Genomic DNA, 15,564 nt, shown 5'->3' on the forward strand with positions numbered 1-15,564 from the left:
CTGATTGTAAGTCGCTCTGGATAAGGGCGTCTGATAAATGCTGTAAATGTAAATGTAAATGTAAATGTACTTTGCCCAGCGGCACCTCAGCGAGTCGGGATTCAAAGTGGCACCCTTACAATTACAGGTCCGCCTTCATACCCAGTAGGCCACGCTGCCCAGTGTTCAACATTTTCGGATTTGTGATAGGACCCCTTTCAGCAATGTTAGGATCTGGTTAGAATTTGTTAGAATATGGTTAGAACTTGTTAGGACATGGTTAGGATTTGTTTTAGCATATTTAGACACTACAAACGGCCACAAGCCCAGAAAACCACAAAGTTTGCACCTGACAAAACAAATTGTATCATGTTAACAATTTATCTTTGGTTAACTGTGTCTGTTAAGACTTGTGTTAATAGACACAGTCTTCCACATGCAACAATATGAAATATACATCCATTCACACAACATTATGCACTATGTGGCAGCTGAATTTGTGTATGATCATTCATGCTGTTACACCTTATCCCCATCTCAAAAAGTATGCACTTTATATATGTTGCAACATTTTGTTAAAAACAACAGAAACTGTGTTCTCAATGTATATTTCATCAAACAAATATGCTGAACGTTATACAGATCACTTTTGCATGTTTCCATTTTTCAGCAAATCTAATTTTTTTTTTACTTTTAGTTGTTGAACCAGCCTTGGTGTAGGATTGTACGCACAAAGAGAGTAATTTTCCTTGAGTAAGAGGAATCTTCACTGCATATAAAAAAAATTCTAAATAAATTTAGAAAAAGGTCCATGTTAATCTCCATGTCAGATGCGAATGGTGTAGGAGTCTGAATGGGTCACGTATCGGACCCAGCGCTGCGATGATCCAGGCTGCGTTGGAGTTAGGCGCAGGAATCGAACCTGTAGCCCTGTGCAAGTGTGCTTCGGCAATTCAAAGCACAGGCTGACCGGGCCCACTTCCTGCAAAGAGGCAGAGCTAAGGCCAGGGACCTCCAGCTGTGTGGAGGAAAAAACAAACACACACACACACACACACACACACACAGACAGACGTCAATCACATTAGTATTTATATCAAGGATAGAAAGAACATTTCTACTTGAATATGTGCTTGTTAAGTTCCTTTTTATTAAAGTCAAACTCTGTTCTCAATATATCATAAACTTAATCTGAATTGGTAAAAAAAATAAACAGTAGCAGCCACTGAAAGAGTTACCTTGAAGAGGGCAGAGAGTTGTGCTCCTCCAGGGAAGCGTGGGATGTCCCACTGTAAGGCTTTGTTTTTGGATTGTAGCTCAGCACTCTGGTCTGGGCTGCTAAGCTCCTGGGAAAGACTGCAGACAGGCATGGGTCATTAATAAACAAGAGAATCGCCATTGACTGGTAGCATATCTAAATGTTTCTTTAAGCAAGTAATCACTAACTCATTCTTTAATTGAATACTTTGCTTTAATTAAAAGTGATTGGAAATTAAAATGTCTGGATCATCCATATGTTACACTTCCAGTCTTACCTGACTGAGCCCTTGGGGATGGGAAGCGTCACCGAAACATTAAGAGCAACACTGCAAAACATCAAGCGCAATGTGCATGTCAAAAGTGATCAGCCCAAATACATCTAATTAGACAAAGACTGAAGGAATAGAGGGCATATCAAATAATTACAAAATCAATTCTGTTGACATTAAAAACACTAACCTTTTAGGAGACAGATCACAGCGAAGTTTCAGGTAAATTAACAGCCTAAAAACAAAATAGGGACATTTAGGTATTTACGTCTCAATCGGGTGTCAAGTAATCGGACCTTTGGCCAAAAATGACAATAGTTTGAATAAGTGACCATCTCTTCTACTTCATACCTGTTCCCAATGTCTCGTTCCACCGTAGGGAAAAGACGAAACGGAGGTGCACACGGCAGGTCATCACACAGTTGGTACTGCATTACCGTTTGCTGTGACGTAACAATATGTGAGCAGGAAAAGCATTTTCAAGAAGTCCATGATATTATGTAATTTTGTAGCAGATTGTAGTAGTAGGTGGTAGTGGGTAACGCACGTCCATGACCACAAAAATCACAGGTTCAAACACCACTTACTATCATTGTGTCCCTGAGCAAGACACTGAGCAAGACAGCACTGCTCCAGGGGCACTGCTGTCCTGGCCCTGTACCTACTGATTGTAAGTCAGTCTGGAAAATGGAGTCTGCTAAATGCCATAATGATTTTAAAAAATATAAAAGTGTGTGTTTACCTCTCCTTGACTGGGACAAATTTTTAATATCCTATATGCGTCAAACTCATCTAGTTTGACTGCCTGGTGAAAGCTGCACTCGTCCATGCGGACCGCCATCCCATAGCCTGAGAGAAAAAGTAAAAGTGTCTAACCAAGGCAGAAATGCAAGTTTAAAAATGAATTATAGTTGAGTGTGAAGTCACAAGCAAACACACCTCTCAGTTGGGACTTCCCTATACTAAGCTCCTCATTTAGCCCAATCCTCATCTCTACACAGGACAAAGACACCAGAATCAGACCAAAAAATGCTTACTGACAGCTTGTTTTAGTCTATCCCACATTCAGCTGGCTTTTAGATATTGGATAATCATTGTATAATCTCTAGAAATATTAAATGATCATCATTTTATAGGCAATATCATATCATGTGTGACACAGTGAGAATGAATGTCCCAAAAATATTTAATTAACCTGGTGTACAAAAAAAAAAAAATAGTACCAAGCAAGCCTAATTTTTCCTCTTTATCAGATGCATGGGCACAGGCGCCTTACGTCACCTGAACAGCCGGGCAGGTAACATTTTACTCTGATCTCCCCCTCAATATCTGCCTTCATCACAACCCCCTAAAACGAGAACAGAAAGTTGTGACTATAGAGACATATGTTCAAACAGGTACAAAATCTTCAGCTGACAAAACCAAAAATGCTCACATTGGAACCAATAATTACTGAAAGCCTCTCAATCACATCTACAAAGATTTCATTTCCTCCCTAGGAAGAGAAACAAAAGAATTTGTATTACTTTAAATGTGTAATTTTTTATTTTTTTTTGCACAACCCCATGGATCAGAAGCCATACAAACCTGATCACCACGGGTAAACATTAAGGGCCTGCTGGTCGCAGCACTAGGAGCCACTTTGCTCTGCTGAGTCTCTGCACCAAACTAGAAAATTCCCAAACAGAGAAAATTATCGAGGTTTATCGAGCAAAGAGAAGCATTTGTCATCATACAGGTGAAAAATGTGATTACTCTTTTCAATCTAATCAGCCTTACCAAACCAACATTCCCAAGCTCAAAAAGACTAAAAGGCTTAGAGCTCATGGTCTCTGTCTGAATAAAGTTTTTCAGCATATCAGTGGATGTGGTCTGAATATATCCATAGTCCTGACAAGGAAAGAGAGAAGAACATGCTAAACAGGGGAAAATAAAAATGAAAGCAACACACACTGCATTATTCCACTGCATACTCACAACCATTTCATCCAGCAGCTCATATATGAGAGCAAAGTTCATTCTGACGGACTTTTCAGACAAACTGCCACAGTAATCTTTTGTTAGAGCAGCCAACCTGTCAAACAAGCAAAAAAAAACCCAAACATGCCTACTTCATTTGAAGAAAAAAAAAGGTACAACAATTATTATTCATTGCACATAAGAAAAAAAAACATACAGACCTGTTCAAAAACTCTATGACTGTAAATGGTGATGGGTTGGACTTTGTGGAGGCAGCCCAGTAGAGTCCCCCTTGCTTCACATGTACAAAATGCATTCCCTTGTGGCTCTAAAGAAATGTTTAAAAAATTAACAAAAAGGCTTTTCAATCATAACAATAAGCACATATTTAAACCACACGCTTACACAAACCAAGTATGTCAGGTCACACTTAAAACTTGCACCCCTAAACCTACCATGACAACAGGAGGCTGGTCCCCACTCAGGGCCGTGACTGCCTCGTAGAATGTTCTGATGGCATCTACTCCAGCTTCTCCACGAACTGACACATTTTACGTCAAGGTTCATAAAAACTTACAGGCTACCCAAAAACGTGTTAATGACAGTAAATGCCAATCTACGAACATGAACATAAACAACAACATCAACCTGTATGCAGTATGGTAGTGACGAGGATACAGTCTTTATAAATAAGATGATCTCCACTGGTTGTCAAGATGAAGACCTGGGAAATCATTTTCCTGACGAGAAATAAGTTTTTATTATCTCGGTGACAACTGAGCACACTGGGTGCGTGTCAACAGGCATAGAAATGCATAGTTAGCCGGAGAGCTTACAACACGAGCCAACCTGCTATTTAAACCGCTGAAACGTGGCTTCTGTGTCAGACGTGCACCTCTCGGCAACTCGCAAAGCTGACGTGACGGCAAACATGTAGGCAAAAAACGCCCATTCGCTGATTCATGTGTGAATGCGCTGTGATGCAGGTCGCCGTGGAGGCTCGTTTCGGGTGAGACGGGGTCTTCTTCCTCTAATTTTCGGTTCTCGGGCACGGCGGTGTCGTTAGCGCCACCTTCTGGTGAGGCGGCGTCGGTAAACATTGCATCCAGTCACCGCGAAGCACGGAAAACCAGCGCGCTGGCGGAGTGCGTAAATCACCGAGCTCAGGTTCAACATTTGCCATGCGTTCCGTGTGTCTTATAACACGAGACATGTTTCATGCGAGCAGCTTTCCTAGTGGCTGCATTAACCAATGCATACAAAACGTACTGTTGAAAATAACAACGGATCACAAGGAGATGCGGAGTGCACTGATGAAAACTTGATAGATTTTGTAGCAACACAAAATTGCCTGTGGTTGCATGATGAACATCCAGACCCTCTTGAGGATTTCCACTTAATATTAACATTTATAGTGGTTAAATGAATGTGTAAAGGTATTAACTTTTGTTTAGGTTGATTGTATAAGGCACTTTGAAAATCGCACATAATCCACTTCCTTGTGGTTTTGCTCATATGAGAACCACAAATAGCAGCAAATCTCATTTACCGCAATGCACAGTGGAAAAGAAGATTTAGGGTGACCTAAAGCATGCCCTCTTGGGAACTTTAACCTGACCCACGTCCCCCCATTCCATTACATGGCAGCCACAGGGAACATTCACATTAGACTGTTGTGAGGGAATGTTTATGATCACACCGAATCATGTACAGCTCTCACAACTGTACAACTCATCCAGTTGTCCAGTACTTCCACGTGAAAGAGACTCAGTAGGACACTTTTGCCAACATCTTTAGCTAGATGCAGATACACATGTAAAAACATGTTATGGTTACACATAATACCCTATGACATTAATAATATTTTTAGATTAATTTTACAGTAAAAACATGAAGATATGTTCAATTTAAGTGGTAAATAATTCACTGTGGGCAAAGACACACCCACTGCCCATGATCCAATGTTTACTTTTACACATCTAACTGAACATTTTTGTATATTACATTTTATATCGGTTCAGAATTCATATTGATTCAATAAATTCTGCTCTAACCGGGTTTATCCTAACAAGTAACAACTAAAACAAGTAAAGTTTAATATATTTATTTCACTGTTTAATGCAAAATATTTTATTTGATAAAATGCATTTTCAGAATCACATTTATTAACTCACACAGTTAATTCACCGGACACAAATAAGTCGGTAAGCTATGGCACAAATAACATAATTTAAAGAATAAGAATTTCACCTTTTAAAAAAACAGCTTAGTCTTTCAGATTCCAGTGAACGTGTCGATGTTAACGTTTAGTCAAGAAGAAAAAAAAACTCCGAATAAACCAGGTCGCAGAAACAAGTTAATCGCCGGTCACAACAAGCGTAGTTGACAACAAAGGCGCCCTGTGGCGTTTACAGGCCGCACGCACGCACGCACGCACGCTCGCACGCACGCTCGCACGCTCGCAGCGGAAGGAGCGCGGCGCGGTAGTCAGGCCATGTGCTTCATTGTTTACAAAAACAGAGCTCCGCCGAGAGGATCCGGTAAGACGCGGGGCGGCTGTCGCTCCCGGCCGCCTTCGCGAACCCGGCTCGGAATCCGGTGGCGGTCGCGTTGCGTGACGGGGGCGTTGGTGGCGGCGGTGGGGGGTTTATTACCCGCGGCTGGGCGCCTGGACTTCCGTCGGCCGACGCCCGCCCGCGATTTATCCCACGCTTGCTCACGGCGCGGACGCGCTTCGTCCGTGATTCGCCGCGAAGTTTTGGCGCGTCGGCGAGGTCGCGATGTGGCTGTTCCGACGGAAGAAATTACGCACGCAGGTTTGCGTTTGTTTGTAGACAAATTGCAGTCGCGTTCTAGTTTTTTTTTAATAATCACATCTATGCGTGGATATTCGCGGGGGCAATAAAAGCAAGAAGGTCTGCGTTGCTGTAAACCAGCCGAATGCGCAGTCAACATGTTTACTGTTTTTGTGAATCGGTTTAAAATGTCTGCGCGGGGGGGGGGGCGGCCACGTGACTCCAGCGTTTGTTTGCGAGCGGTCCGAAGAGCGAAAGAAGATCGTGTGTCGCCCCGCGAGTCGTGCGCGGCGCAGAAAATGTGCGATCGCGGAAATAATACTTTATTTAGGGACGAGGGGACAGTGTGTATTTATATAACGCGCGTATGTATATATGCACACGCGCGTGGTCCGCTGAACAACTTTACCCTTCGATGCGTGTTGATGTTTGCCCATCCCCCACCCGAGTCCGTTTTTATTGTTGCCCACTTGGCGGGCTGTGCACTAGGGGCGAGCGTGATGGCGTGCGAGTTTACCGTGGAAGGGGTCGGGTCGTAAGGACGCGTGATGGATTTGGCCGTGGTGTGATAAAGTGCCTACAGTGCATGTAGTGACTATTCCGCCTACTGCAGTGTGAGCACTTGTGTTACAACGCGGCTGCGATGCTCAACTTCATACTTCACTTAGTAAAAACGTTCAATAATTCGATTGTGTTTTTGTCAATTTGTTATCCACGCTTTTGGGATTTCGCGCGATTTTTGGTTGTCACAGTTGACGTTCCCCGTGACGCCGACTTGACCTCCCTTTGCACTTGGGTGCCTAAAGTGCTGTTTGTGCAGATAGGCAACCCGTGGAATCTACTGCAAATTCAGCACTTCCCAACTCCTGGGCTGCAGCGCGCGTCCGTCCCCGCGAGGGGGCGCTGTTGCGCAGAGAGAAATTCCCACCCTGGGTGTGCTGGGCGTGGGAAGTGGGGAGCCTCGCTGCTGGTCCCAGTCAGCTTTGCTGGGCGAGCAGTCAGCTGGTCCACCTCGGTGTTGCTGTGCAAACCCATGCAAAACTGACCGTGGCTGCGGACGGGCGACAACAAGACGGACTCGTAGCGGCAAGGAGCCTTAAATTGACCAGTCTTCTTCCTCTTCTTTCTTTTTTTGGCAGCTTGCAGTTGCCAAGTGTTTAAAAATACCCACCTCTTTCACAACCCCTCCTTTTGTTCGGTGTGTTTACAATAGGGCAGATGTTCAGCGGGAGCCAAACGCAGGAAGTACTGTCGTCACCGAGGCCGATAAACATTTACATCTTCAACAGAACGATAAAACAGGAGGGCAGATCAAATGAAGACTCCAAAGGAAATGTTTTAGAACAAATATTATATTATAGCATTCTCCTATAAAATGAATTGAGAAGAAATCCCAAGATATTAAAATATTCACATGTGCATTTTCTTTTTTTTTATGTTTTCTAGCTCATCAACATGCACAGCTATACCCCTTAGAATACTATATATGATCAATCCAAAATGATTAGCAGTTTTTCTGAAAAGTATGGTCACTTATTAAAGCAATATCTGTTTTGGGCTCTTGGCTCGAAGGTTTACATTTTAATTAAATTACAATAACAAATGACCCTTTTAAACATGATATTATATTAGTTGTTATATAACCTAAACACACAAAAAAAACAGATAATAAAAAAATCTGCATCATTTGCCAAAGAACGATAAGCCAGTGTTGAGAGGCGGAGACTCGGGCAATTGCTGTCACCCTCCTGAGGCATTGCACTTGTCTCGGTCTGCCAGTACTGGTACAGCGCCATCATCTAGAAGGGCGATGACAGCACTGATAACCACCCTAGGGTGCATTTTTTGCCTTAACTATCAATTGTAAAGAGTTCTGATTAGTCTTCGAAGGCTTGGCCAGTGAAGACGGAGGTGAGAAAATTTTGGTGAAACTGATAGCCATGTAGTCAATTACATTTATTTATTTATTTATTTACCCAGTGTCACTTGTACCATTCACACTAATTTCTTAATTTCTTTACCCAGCACATTTATTTAATATATATGATACATTGCACTTGGAAGGCTAAAGAGAATCACATTCCTGTTCTTTTTATGTTTAAAGCATGTATTGTTTGTTTAAAATTGTACAATTTAAATATTGACATTTCAGTAATTGAACTCTTTAAAATGGGTTAATGATAGATGTTTTAACAGTATCTCATAAAATGCATGTACATTACTGTATTGCCTGTATGTTTTTCATTGTTCATACAATAAAATATATATTTTATATGTTTACTATATCCTGCCGTTTGTATTGTTGTTTAACTACTGATTATTACTAATTACCAACCATACAGAAATGTTTGAGTATAAATCCAAAGTCATCATCGTCGCTGTTTATTTTACCTTGTCCAAGCACTCCATGGTAAATATGGTAAATAATACCATTATATATTTATGACCTATTTAAAAGTCTATAATGTTAGTTCTAAAATGCCTTTTAGTAGAATGTGAACTTTTAATACGGTCATTTAAGTGAATTGTTCCGCATAAGCTGTGGGAAGACTGCAGGTAGGATTAACAGATGTGACATGCAAGGTTTCATATTTTCTCCCTTATGATCATGCTGGTCATGAAAGACAGGCATGAAGGGCTAAATGTAATAATAATATGACCTATATGATTATGGCCGCGTGTCTCGAATTCCAGCGCCACCTCCTCACACCTGTTTGAGTGCCCGATCATCACCCCTTTCCAACCCGTGGTTTCCTGTGCACTCTTCCCTCCATTCATGGCCACCTCTCACAATTACATCTTGTTTATTCGTTTTTAAAAGACATATACACCTATACTTCTGACATCTACAAGTCACCATAATCTCATATTTGTTGCTATGCTTTGTTTTCCCCCTTGGGTTCAAAATGATTTATTTTCACCATAGCTAAGCATAGTAATTCAGTTACAGGTTGAAACTAAAATCTCCAGCTGTTTCTCCAGAAAGACTTTAATTTTCCTGCTGCTCTAATGCTGTTATTAACTGTTCAAACAAGACTACATTGAGAAAATACTGGCCTATCCGACCCCTGACCGGTAGCTTAACAGAGTAATATGACTGGTGTTCACGTGTTCAGAGGCGATTTTAAAAAGCCAACAACCAATGAAAACCGCTCGCATAATAAGTAGGACCTGGCTCAGTATTTAGGCCGTTCTCATTCCAGGACACTTGGACTTATTGGATGGTACTGTCTTAAGGTAAGGAATGAAAACTATTCTAAATCAACCCTGATGGTAATAGAGATAGGAATGAAAGCCAATTCTGGTTTTAACAATTTTTTAAACAATACACTTAAAAGATTGGTGGACAAATTATTACAATTTAATTCAAAGTGAAAACAATTTCATTTTGGGATTTGTTTTATTTTACTTTAATTTATTTCTAGCATATTTAAATGTATAAAGCATTGACAGGCTACATCATAGATAGGGTTGATGTTTTTTGTTAATTGTAATTTTCTCTATTGGACAATCAATTTGCTTATTAATTAAACAGAAGATGAAGACGAGGATGACTTCCCTGCTACTCTTAATTGTGGCTCTGTACTGTCTGCTGGAACTACCAGGTAAACAAGTTCTACTAGCAGGTATAAAACCTCTTCATCTGGTAAAATACTTTATTTTCTGTTGCAGTGTCTGTGGATGCCACCGCTTTGTCAAAGATAATAAAGCCTAAAGGTAAGGGACACAACTGTTTACAAAGAAACACACAAGAGACTAGACATTGATTTTCAGTAAAAAGAAATCAGCTTTCTAAAACCCAAAACCAAATAAAAAGGGCATCTAGGCTCTGAAATAGATGCTCTGCATCTTCAAATACATTTGCCAAAGAAAATTGTCTTGAGAATATTGAGGTTAGCAGCCTGTTCTTGATAGTGGATTCTTAGATCTTTTTTGGTTGGGCAAATGACCATATAACACCAATAATAAAAAAATAAACAAATAAATATATATATATATATATATATGTGTGTGTGTGTGTGGGGGGGTGTATATATATATATATATATATAAGAAATGTCCATTCATTTAGAACTCTGTTCCTATAGATGGTGTTGGCATTGACACTACCAAGGCGAACGGTTTCCTGTCGAGTTCCCGCCCTAGGCGATCTCTTGATCCAAGATGGCACCGCAACTCTCCAGACTTTCAGTCCTTCTATCGTTACTACAACAGCATTGGACACGTCGAAGGGGTGAGGATGCCCTATACATGCAGATGCACATGCTCTGCTCAGAGAAAGCATGATGATTATGAATGGCCATATACGATGTACCAGTTGAGCTTGTCAGTATTCAGTGGCAGATAATATTACCACCAAAGAAAGATATAAATACAATAATATGTAGGCATGTTGGCATTTGTGAGCCATTTTATTTGCATTATGTATTATTTCCATACAAAATGCTGCCAAGCTTTCAGCTGATTCATTGTAGTCTCTCATTCTCTCTCCCTGCAGCTATATGAGATCGATCGAATCAGAATGCTGTACCAGCAAATGCGTCACCTTGAGCAGGTCTATGGTCCAGATGCATCCAGTTACCAGAATATTCTGGGTGTCCAGCCTAAGGTTACCGCCCCCCCTACAACAGCAGCTCCCACCACGCCTGCCCCAACCACCACACAGCCTCCTCTTCCCACACTCAGCTCTGATGTGATTTACCTCTGTCACCACAAAGACCCCCTCTGCAAGCCCCATGTTGTCTACCTCCCTACAGGAGGCATTCCAGTCCTCTGCGACCCACGACACAATCCAGAATGCAAGCCCAGTGTGGTTGAAGCCATTGCCGTCCCTCCTATGCCCGCTGTGTCCAAAGTTCCACAGATCCCTGCTGCACCCCTGGAGCCCAAAAATTCTGACCCCCCTCCAACCCCTCCTGCTCTGATCTTTAAAGGGCTGGAGTATGACTGTGACCCATACTGGGATCCTGACTGCCTGATTGACCATCCACCCAGGGCAATTGTTGAAAAACCCCAGACACCCTCTGTTGAGGAGGTCTCTCCTAGCAAGGAGAAACTCGGGGAAGAGGGGGAGAAGAAAGAAGTAAAGGAAGACAAGGCAGCACCTCCAGCGCCACCCGCGAATGGCAAAGTGGACCACCCCTACCCCTACTTGGATCCCTTCGACTACCGTAGTGAACTGTTCGACCCATACATCTACTCCCAGCCTGCCCCTGAACCTGGAGCAGCCAGTGATGACCAGGAATCTGAATAAGGAGTCAACATTTGAGGGAAACTGTTTAATGACACAATTCACTTAGTGTTAAAATGCTCTTAATGTGTAACTGGTGTTAAATGATGCAAGGAGAATATGCATGCAGAACCACCATACATGTACATTTACAAACCTTTATTTCTACTAAGTTTTACCTTTTACTAAAGGTGTGATGGAAAATAAATAAAAATTGTTTTCTTGTCGCACTAAACAAACAGCTCTTCAGTGATATTTACAATGTGCCAAATAAGGTGCCAAAATACATAATGTGGCTAATATTCACCAGTATTATTTAGTTGAAATCTCTGCTAATGATGATGTTCCATTCGTTCTGTGATGACGTGTGACCTATGACAATGATAATCTAGCTATGTGGATAGGTAGGTTAAAACGAGGATCATTTTGGTCTGCACAGAGAAATATGTGATACTCTCAAGCCTTCCATAACACTTCATTGAACCAAAATTTTGATATCTATATCTGATGTGACATTTTCATAATGAACCCTTACTTTTGTCAGCATCATAACTTAAATACAGTCACATATAATGATAATATGTTTTATTTGTACAGAACATTATATTTAACACCAATCTCAATGTGCTACAAATAAATGCACTAAAAGTAGAGTAGCCAGGTTATAGTAAAAACCTGTAAAAGTTCGACTGACAAATAAGTTCCGCTGAAAATAAATGTTTAGTCCTTTTTAAGCTACTGAGGACTATTACCCATTGGAGTGTCTAGGATGATGAATATATCACAAGATGTTCATTTTACACATACTCTATGTTTTTGTGTAATTCATTAAAGTATATTATATAATATACAATAAGTCACTTTAGCCCAGGAGCCAGCCCTGAATGCACTAATCTTTTTTACTATCTGAAGCAGGGCCATCCTTGCTCAATGCAAGACTTTATAATCCTGGAGTACTTTGTGTCCGAAATGTAAGATTATCTTTTTACATTTGTTAGATTCATATTCTTTCTTGAGTTGACCTGTCAACTCCTTTCAGCCCCTATCCTATTTATTTAAAATGTACTTCCACAAGGTTCTATCTTTGCCATGTACAAACAAAAGTTTGGATGCACCTACTCTGTGATGGTTATGGAGACTAAGATGGAGGCTATTTTGAAGGATCCAATGCAAGAAACATACTTAGTCATTTTTGCAGCAGGAGAAAGCAAAGTATAGTCCCCTCTTTTTTACCTTCATGGCTGCTTTGTTCAATATTGTCATCATTTAATTACATTACATAATCCCACAGGTGTTCCTTCACAGTACTGTGTCTGTAATGTAAAAAATCAAGACCGATAAACGAGTAGACATTTTTAAATCCCGCAGCTCTGGCTTGCATACTTACGCACGTTTTTGTACGAGCTACGATCGTGCACAAATGAACTTTTATAGTCACGTGGCTCAGTGCGACAGTACGGTAGCGTGGCCGAGCGGTCTAAGGCGCTGGATTTAGGCTCCAGTCTCTCTGGAGGCGTGGGTTCGAATCCCACCGCTGCCAAGCCTTTTCTTTTATTTCCTTTAATTTGAATTCCTGCAACATTGAAATGATATAATTTATTTGAGTTCCAACATCTCAAATGAACAATGGTATTCTTGCTAACCTATTAGAATCAATGAAATGTCGGACTTAAAACTATTAAATAGACTGAATATGCCGACGTAAAATTACACTGCAATTGTCGCTTTCGATATAGTGGAGAAATTACCTTCGTAACTGGGCAGTTCATTTCCGTGTTTCAAAAATAAAAAGGCACCGCTGGGATTCGAACCCAGGATCTCCTGTTTACTAGACAGGCGCTTTAACCAACTAAGCCACGGCGCCAGATGGTCCAACGCTACGTGAATAGTCCACTTGATCATGCAAAAGGCAACTTAATAATAATAATATTACTTGTTCTAAACTTAAAACTATTAAGGGTCGTCATACGTCAATTCGACATATTAAACGAGTGCAATACGGAAATTCTTCAAAATGTCCACACAGAAATGGCGCTAATATAGAGCGGAGAGGCGCTTTAACCAGCTAACCACGGCGCAAGACGCGAACAGGCGAATTTACTCATCCGAAGGAAAAGAAAAACCCGCGTAAACTCTGCGGAAAGGTCACAGCAGTGAAATCGAATAGGCGGAAATCGTGCGCATCATGTGATTTTTGGAAATTACAAACATGTTTAAAAGCGTCCCTTACTGCGCAAGGGTACAATGTACTCTGCACATACAACAATAAAGTACCTGACTTGACACTTACTTCACAGTCACGTTTTCCCTTTTCTGCATTTATATAATTCACTAACATGGACCGTGATTCTATTAGTGTGTTTGCGTGCGTGGATCAAATGTTCATAAGAACAAAACTTCTTAGATTGATTACATTTATACGAAGTCTTTGGTATCGTTTTATTAAAAAACAGATAAATATATTTATCACATAATATTTTTTATATATATATATATATATATGCTTACTTTGTGTACATATGCCTACTCTATGTCCTGTTTGTTTCTTGTATTGCTGTAACTGGAGCTTCGTCGTCTTGTCTTTCTATATACTAGACTGTGTATCGCTTAGATGACAATAAATGTTACTTTGACTTGAGAAAATGTACAAGATTTGAAACAAAGGAGCAAAAATAAACGGAAAAGTTCGACGAGGATGGGATTCGAACCCACGCGTGCAGAGCACAATGGATTAGCAGTCCATCGCCTTAACCACTCGGCCACCTCGTCTTGAAACTGATTGGTCAAATTCATTCTAATTGAATGAATTACCTTTTAAATAACTAAAAAAAGCTGCGCTCTCGGGGTGATCGTGAAAATTGGAATGTGAACTTGCTATAAAGACAAAAAATCTATAAAAAATAATAACATTTACACCAAAAACAACAGCTAAAGTTTTTCAGAACAGTACTTGACAGTGCCTATAACTAAGATTTAAGAAACATTCAAAGGACACTTTCAAAGCACATATACCACAAACTTAATATTATCATTTCTCATAATCTGCTGAAGATCAGAATGGCTCCTGGAAGGTGTTGCTGGTCCTTCCAAGAGAAGAGAGATAATCACTACCTCATCACATCTCATTCATCATATTCTGAAACTCTCAGTGAGAGTAACAGGTAAGGATTAACCTTACTGAAGATACCAGATTAGTGCTGCCAGCAATGGCATGGTCTCAAGGAGCAAACATTTCACTGACGGCGACCACAAAAGTGCAATTTTCGCACATCCATACATGCCAGGACATCCGTGTTATTGGTTATAACCGAATAGCAAGGTGCGTAAAGTGTAAATGTCTTTAGAGAGTTTTAAAGCATGCCCATTTGCATGCCCCACCCACATGCAATTTATATACAAACTCAAGCGTTGGAAGGGCGTTTTTTTGGCCCGCGAACACTTGAGTATGTAACATCAATACTTCTGTTCGTTCTGTATGAAACATTTAGCTTGGCCACTATGAGTCTAAATAAAGTTAACTGCAAAACAAACATGAACACAGGATAAAATGAGAGAACATCAAGAGAAAATATTCCTGCTTGCACTAACAATAAACTGTGAAGTACATGTTTTTTTTTTTATTGGAACATGTATTGTAAGAGGTCAGAATGACTCCTGGAAGGTGTTGCAGGTCCTTCCAGAAGAGGAGAGATAATCACTACCTCATCACGTCCCATTCATCATGTTCTGAAACTCTCAGTGAGAGTAACAGGTAAGGATTAACCTTACTGAAGATACCAGTGTAATGCTGCCAGCAATGGTATGATCTCAAGGAGCAAACATTTCACTGACGGCGACCCACATAACCATCGTACACAAAAGTGCAATTTTCGCACATCCGTACATACCAGGACATCCGTGTGATTGGTTATAACCCAATAGCAAGGTGTGTAAAGTGAAAATGACTTTAGAGAGTTTTAAAGTGTGCTCATTTGCATGCCCCACCCACATACAATATACAAAGTCAAGCTTTGGAAGGGCGTTTTTGTATGAATCGTTTAGCTTGGCCCTTGAATGTCCACTATGAGTCTAA

At 40.7% G+C, this 15,564-nt stretch overlaps 2 protein-coding genes and 5 non-coding genes across 8 annotated transcripts; 2 read left to right on the forward strand and 5 right to left on the reverse strand.

Annotated features, from left to right (window-relative positions):
- Window positions 1-571: 571 nt before the first annotated feature.
- ap4m1 (adaptor related protein complex 4 subunit mu 1) lies at window positions 572-4,508 on the reverse strand. Of its 2 annotated transcripts, none has more exons than XM_028982467.1 (16): window positions 4,317-4,508; window positions 4,146-4,207; window positions 3,923-4,008; window positions 3,689-3,795; window positions 3,489-3,582; window positions 3,288-3,398; window positions 3,096-3,176; window positions 2,944-3,003; window positions 2,790-2,856; window positions 2,448-2,501; window positions 2,251-2,357; window positions 1,860-1,951; window positions 1,699-1,743; window positions 1,515-1,565; window positions 1,218-1,335; window positions 572-997 (listed from the first exon to the last, which is right to left on the reverse strand). In XM_028982467.1, the coding sequence occupies exons 2-16, from the start codon at window positions 4,201-4,203 to the stop codon at window positions 806-808; spliced, it is 1,323 nt and encodes a 440-aa protein (XP_028838300.1). In that variant the 5' UTR covers window positions 4,204-4,207; window positions 4,317-4,508; the 3' UTR covers window positions 572-805. The 2 variants fall into 2 exon arrangements, with proteins under 2 accessions (XP_028838300.1, XP_028838299.1); XM_028982466.1 differs by having other exon boundaries at window positions 3,486-3,582.
- Window positions 4,509-9,476: 4,968 nt separating this feature from the next.
- Window positions 9,477-11,516, forward strand: and3 (actinodin3). Its single transcript, XM_028983068.1, has 5 exons — window positions 9,477-9,499; window positions 9,798-9,867; window positions 9,935-9,979; window positions 10,351-10,496; window positions 10,761-11,516. Exons 2-5 carry the CDS (start codon window positions 9,801-9,803, stop codon window positions 11,514-11,516), a joined length of 1,014 nt encoding a protein of 337 aa, XP_028838901.1. The 5' UTR covers window positions 9,477-9,499; window positions 9,798-9,800.
- A 1,434-nt stretch (window positions 11,517-12,950) lies between these two features.
- Window positions 12,951-13,032, forward strand: trnal-uag (transfer RNA leucine (anticodon UAG)). The gene has a single exon. It is a non-coding gene; the product is annotated as a tRNA-Leu (tRNA).
- A 250-nt stretch (window positions 13,033-13,282) lies between these two features.
- Window positions 13,283-13,356, reverse strand: trnat-agu (transfer RNA threonine (anticodon AGU)). Its single transcript has one exon. It is a non-coding gene; the product is annotated as a tRNA-Thr (tRNA).
- Window positions 13,357-14,179: 823 nt separating this feature from the next.
- On the reverse strand, window positions 14,180-14,261 carry trnas-gcu (transfer RNA serine (anticodon GCU)). Its single transcript has one exon. It is a non-coding gene; the product is annotated as a tRNA-Ser (tRNA).
- Window positions 14,262-14,543: 282 nt separating this feature from the next.
- On the reverse strand, window positions 14,544-14,676 carry LOC114793239 (U8 small nucleolar RNA). Its single transcript, XR_003750229.1, has one exon. It is a non-coding gene; the product is annotated as a U8 small nucleolar RNA (small nucleolar RNA).
- Window positions 14,677-15,133: 457 nt separating this feature from the next.
- On the reverse strand, window positions 15,134-15,266 carry LOC114793238 (U8 small nucleolar RNA). The gene has a single exon (XR_003750228.1). It is a non-coding gene; the product is annotated as a U8 small nucleolar RNA (small nucleolar RNA).
- Between the last annotated feature and the right edge of the window lie 298 nt (window positions 15,267-15,564).

The sequence above is a fragment of the Denticeps clupeoides genome, chromosome 6 (genome assembly GCF_900700375.1).
Source record: "Denticeps clupeoides chromosome 6, fDenClu1.1, whole genome shotgun sequence".
NCBI classification, from domain to species: Eukaryota; Metazoa; Chordata; class Actinopteri; order Clupeiformes; family Denticipitidae; genus Denticeps; species Denticeps clupeoides.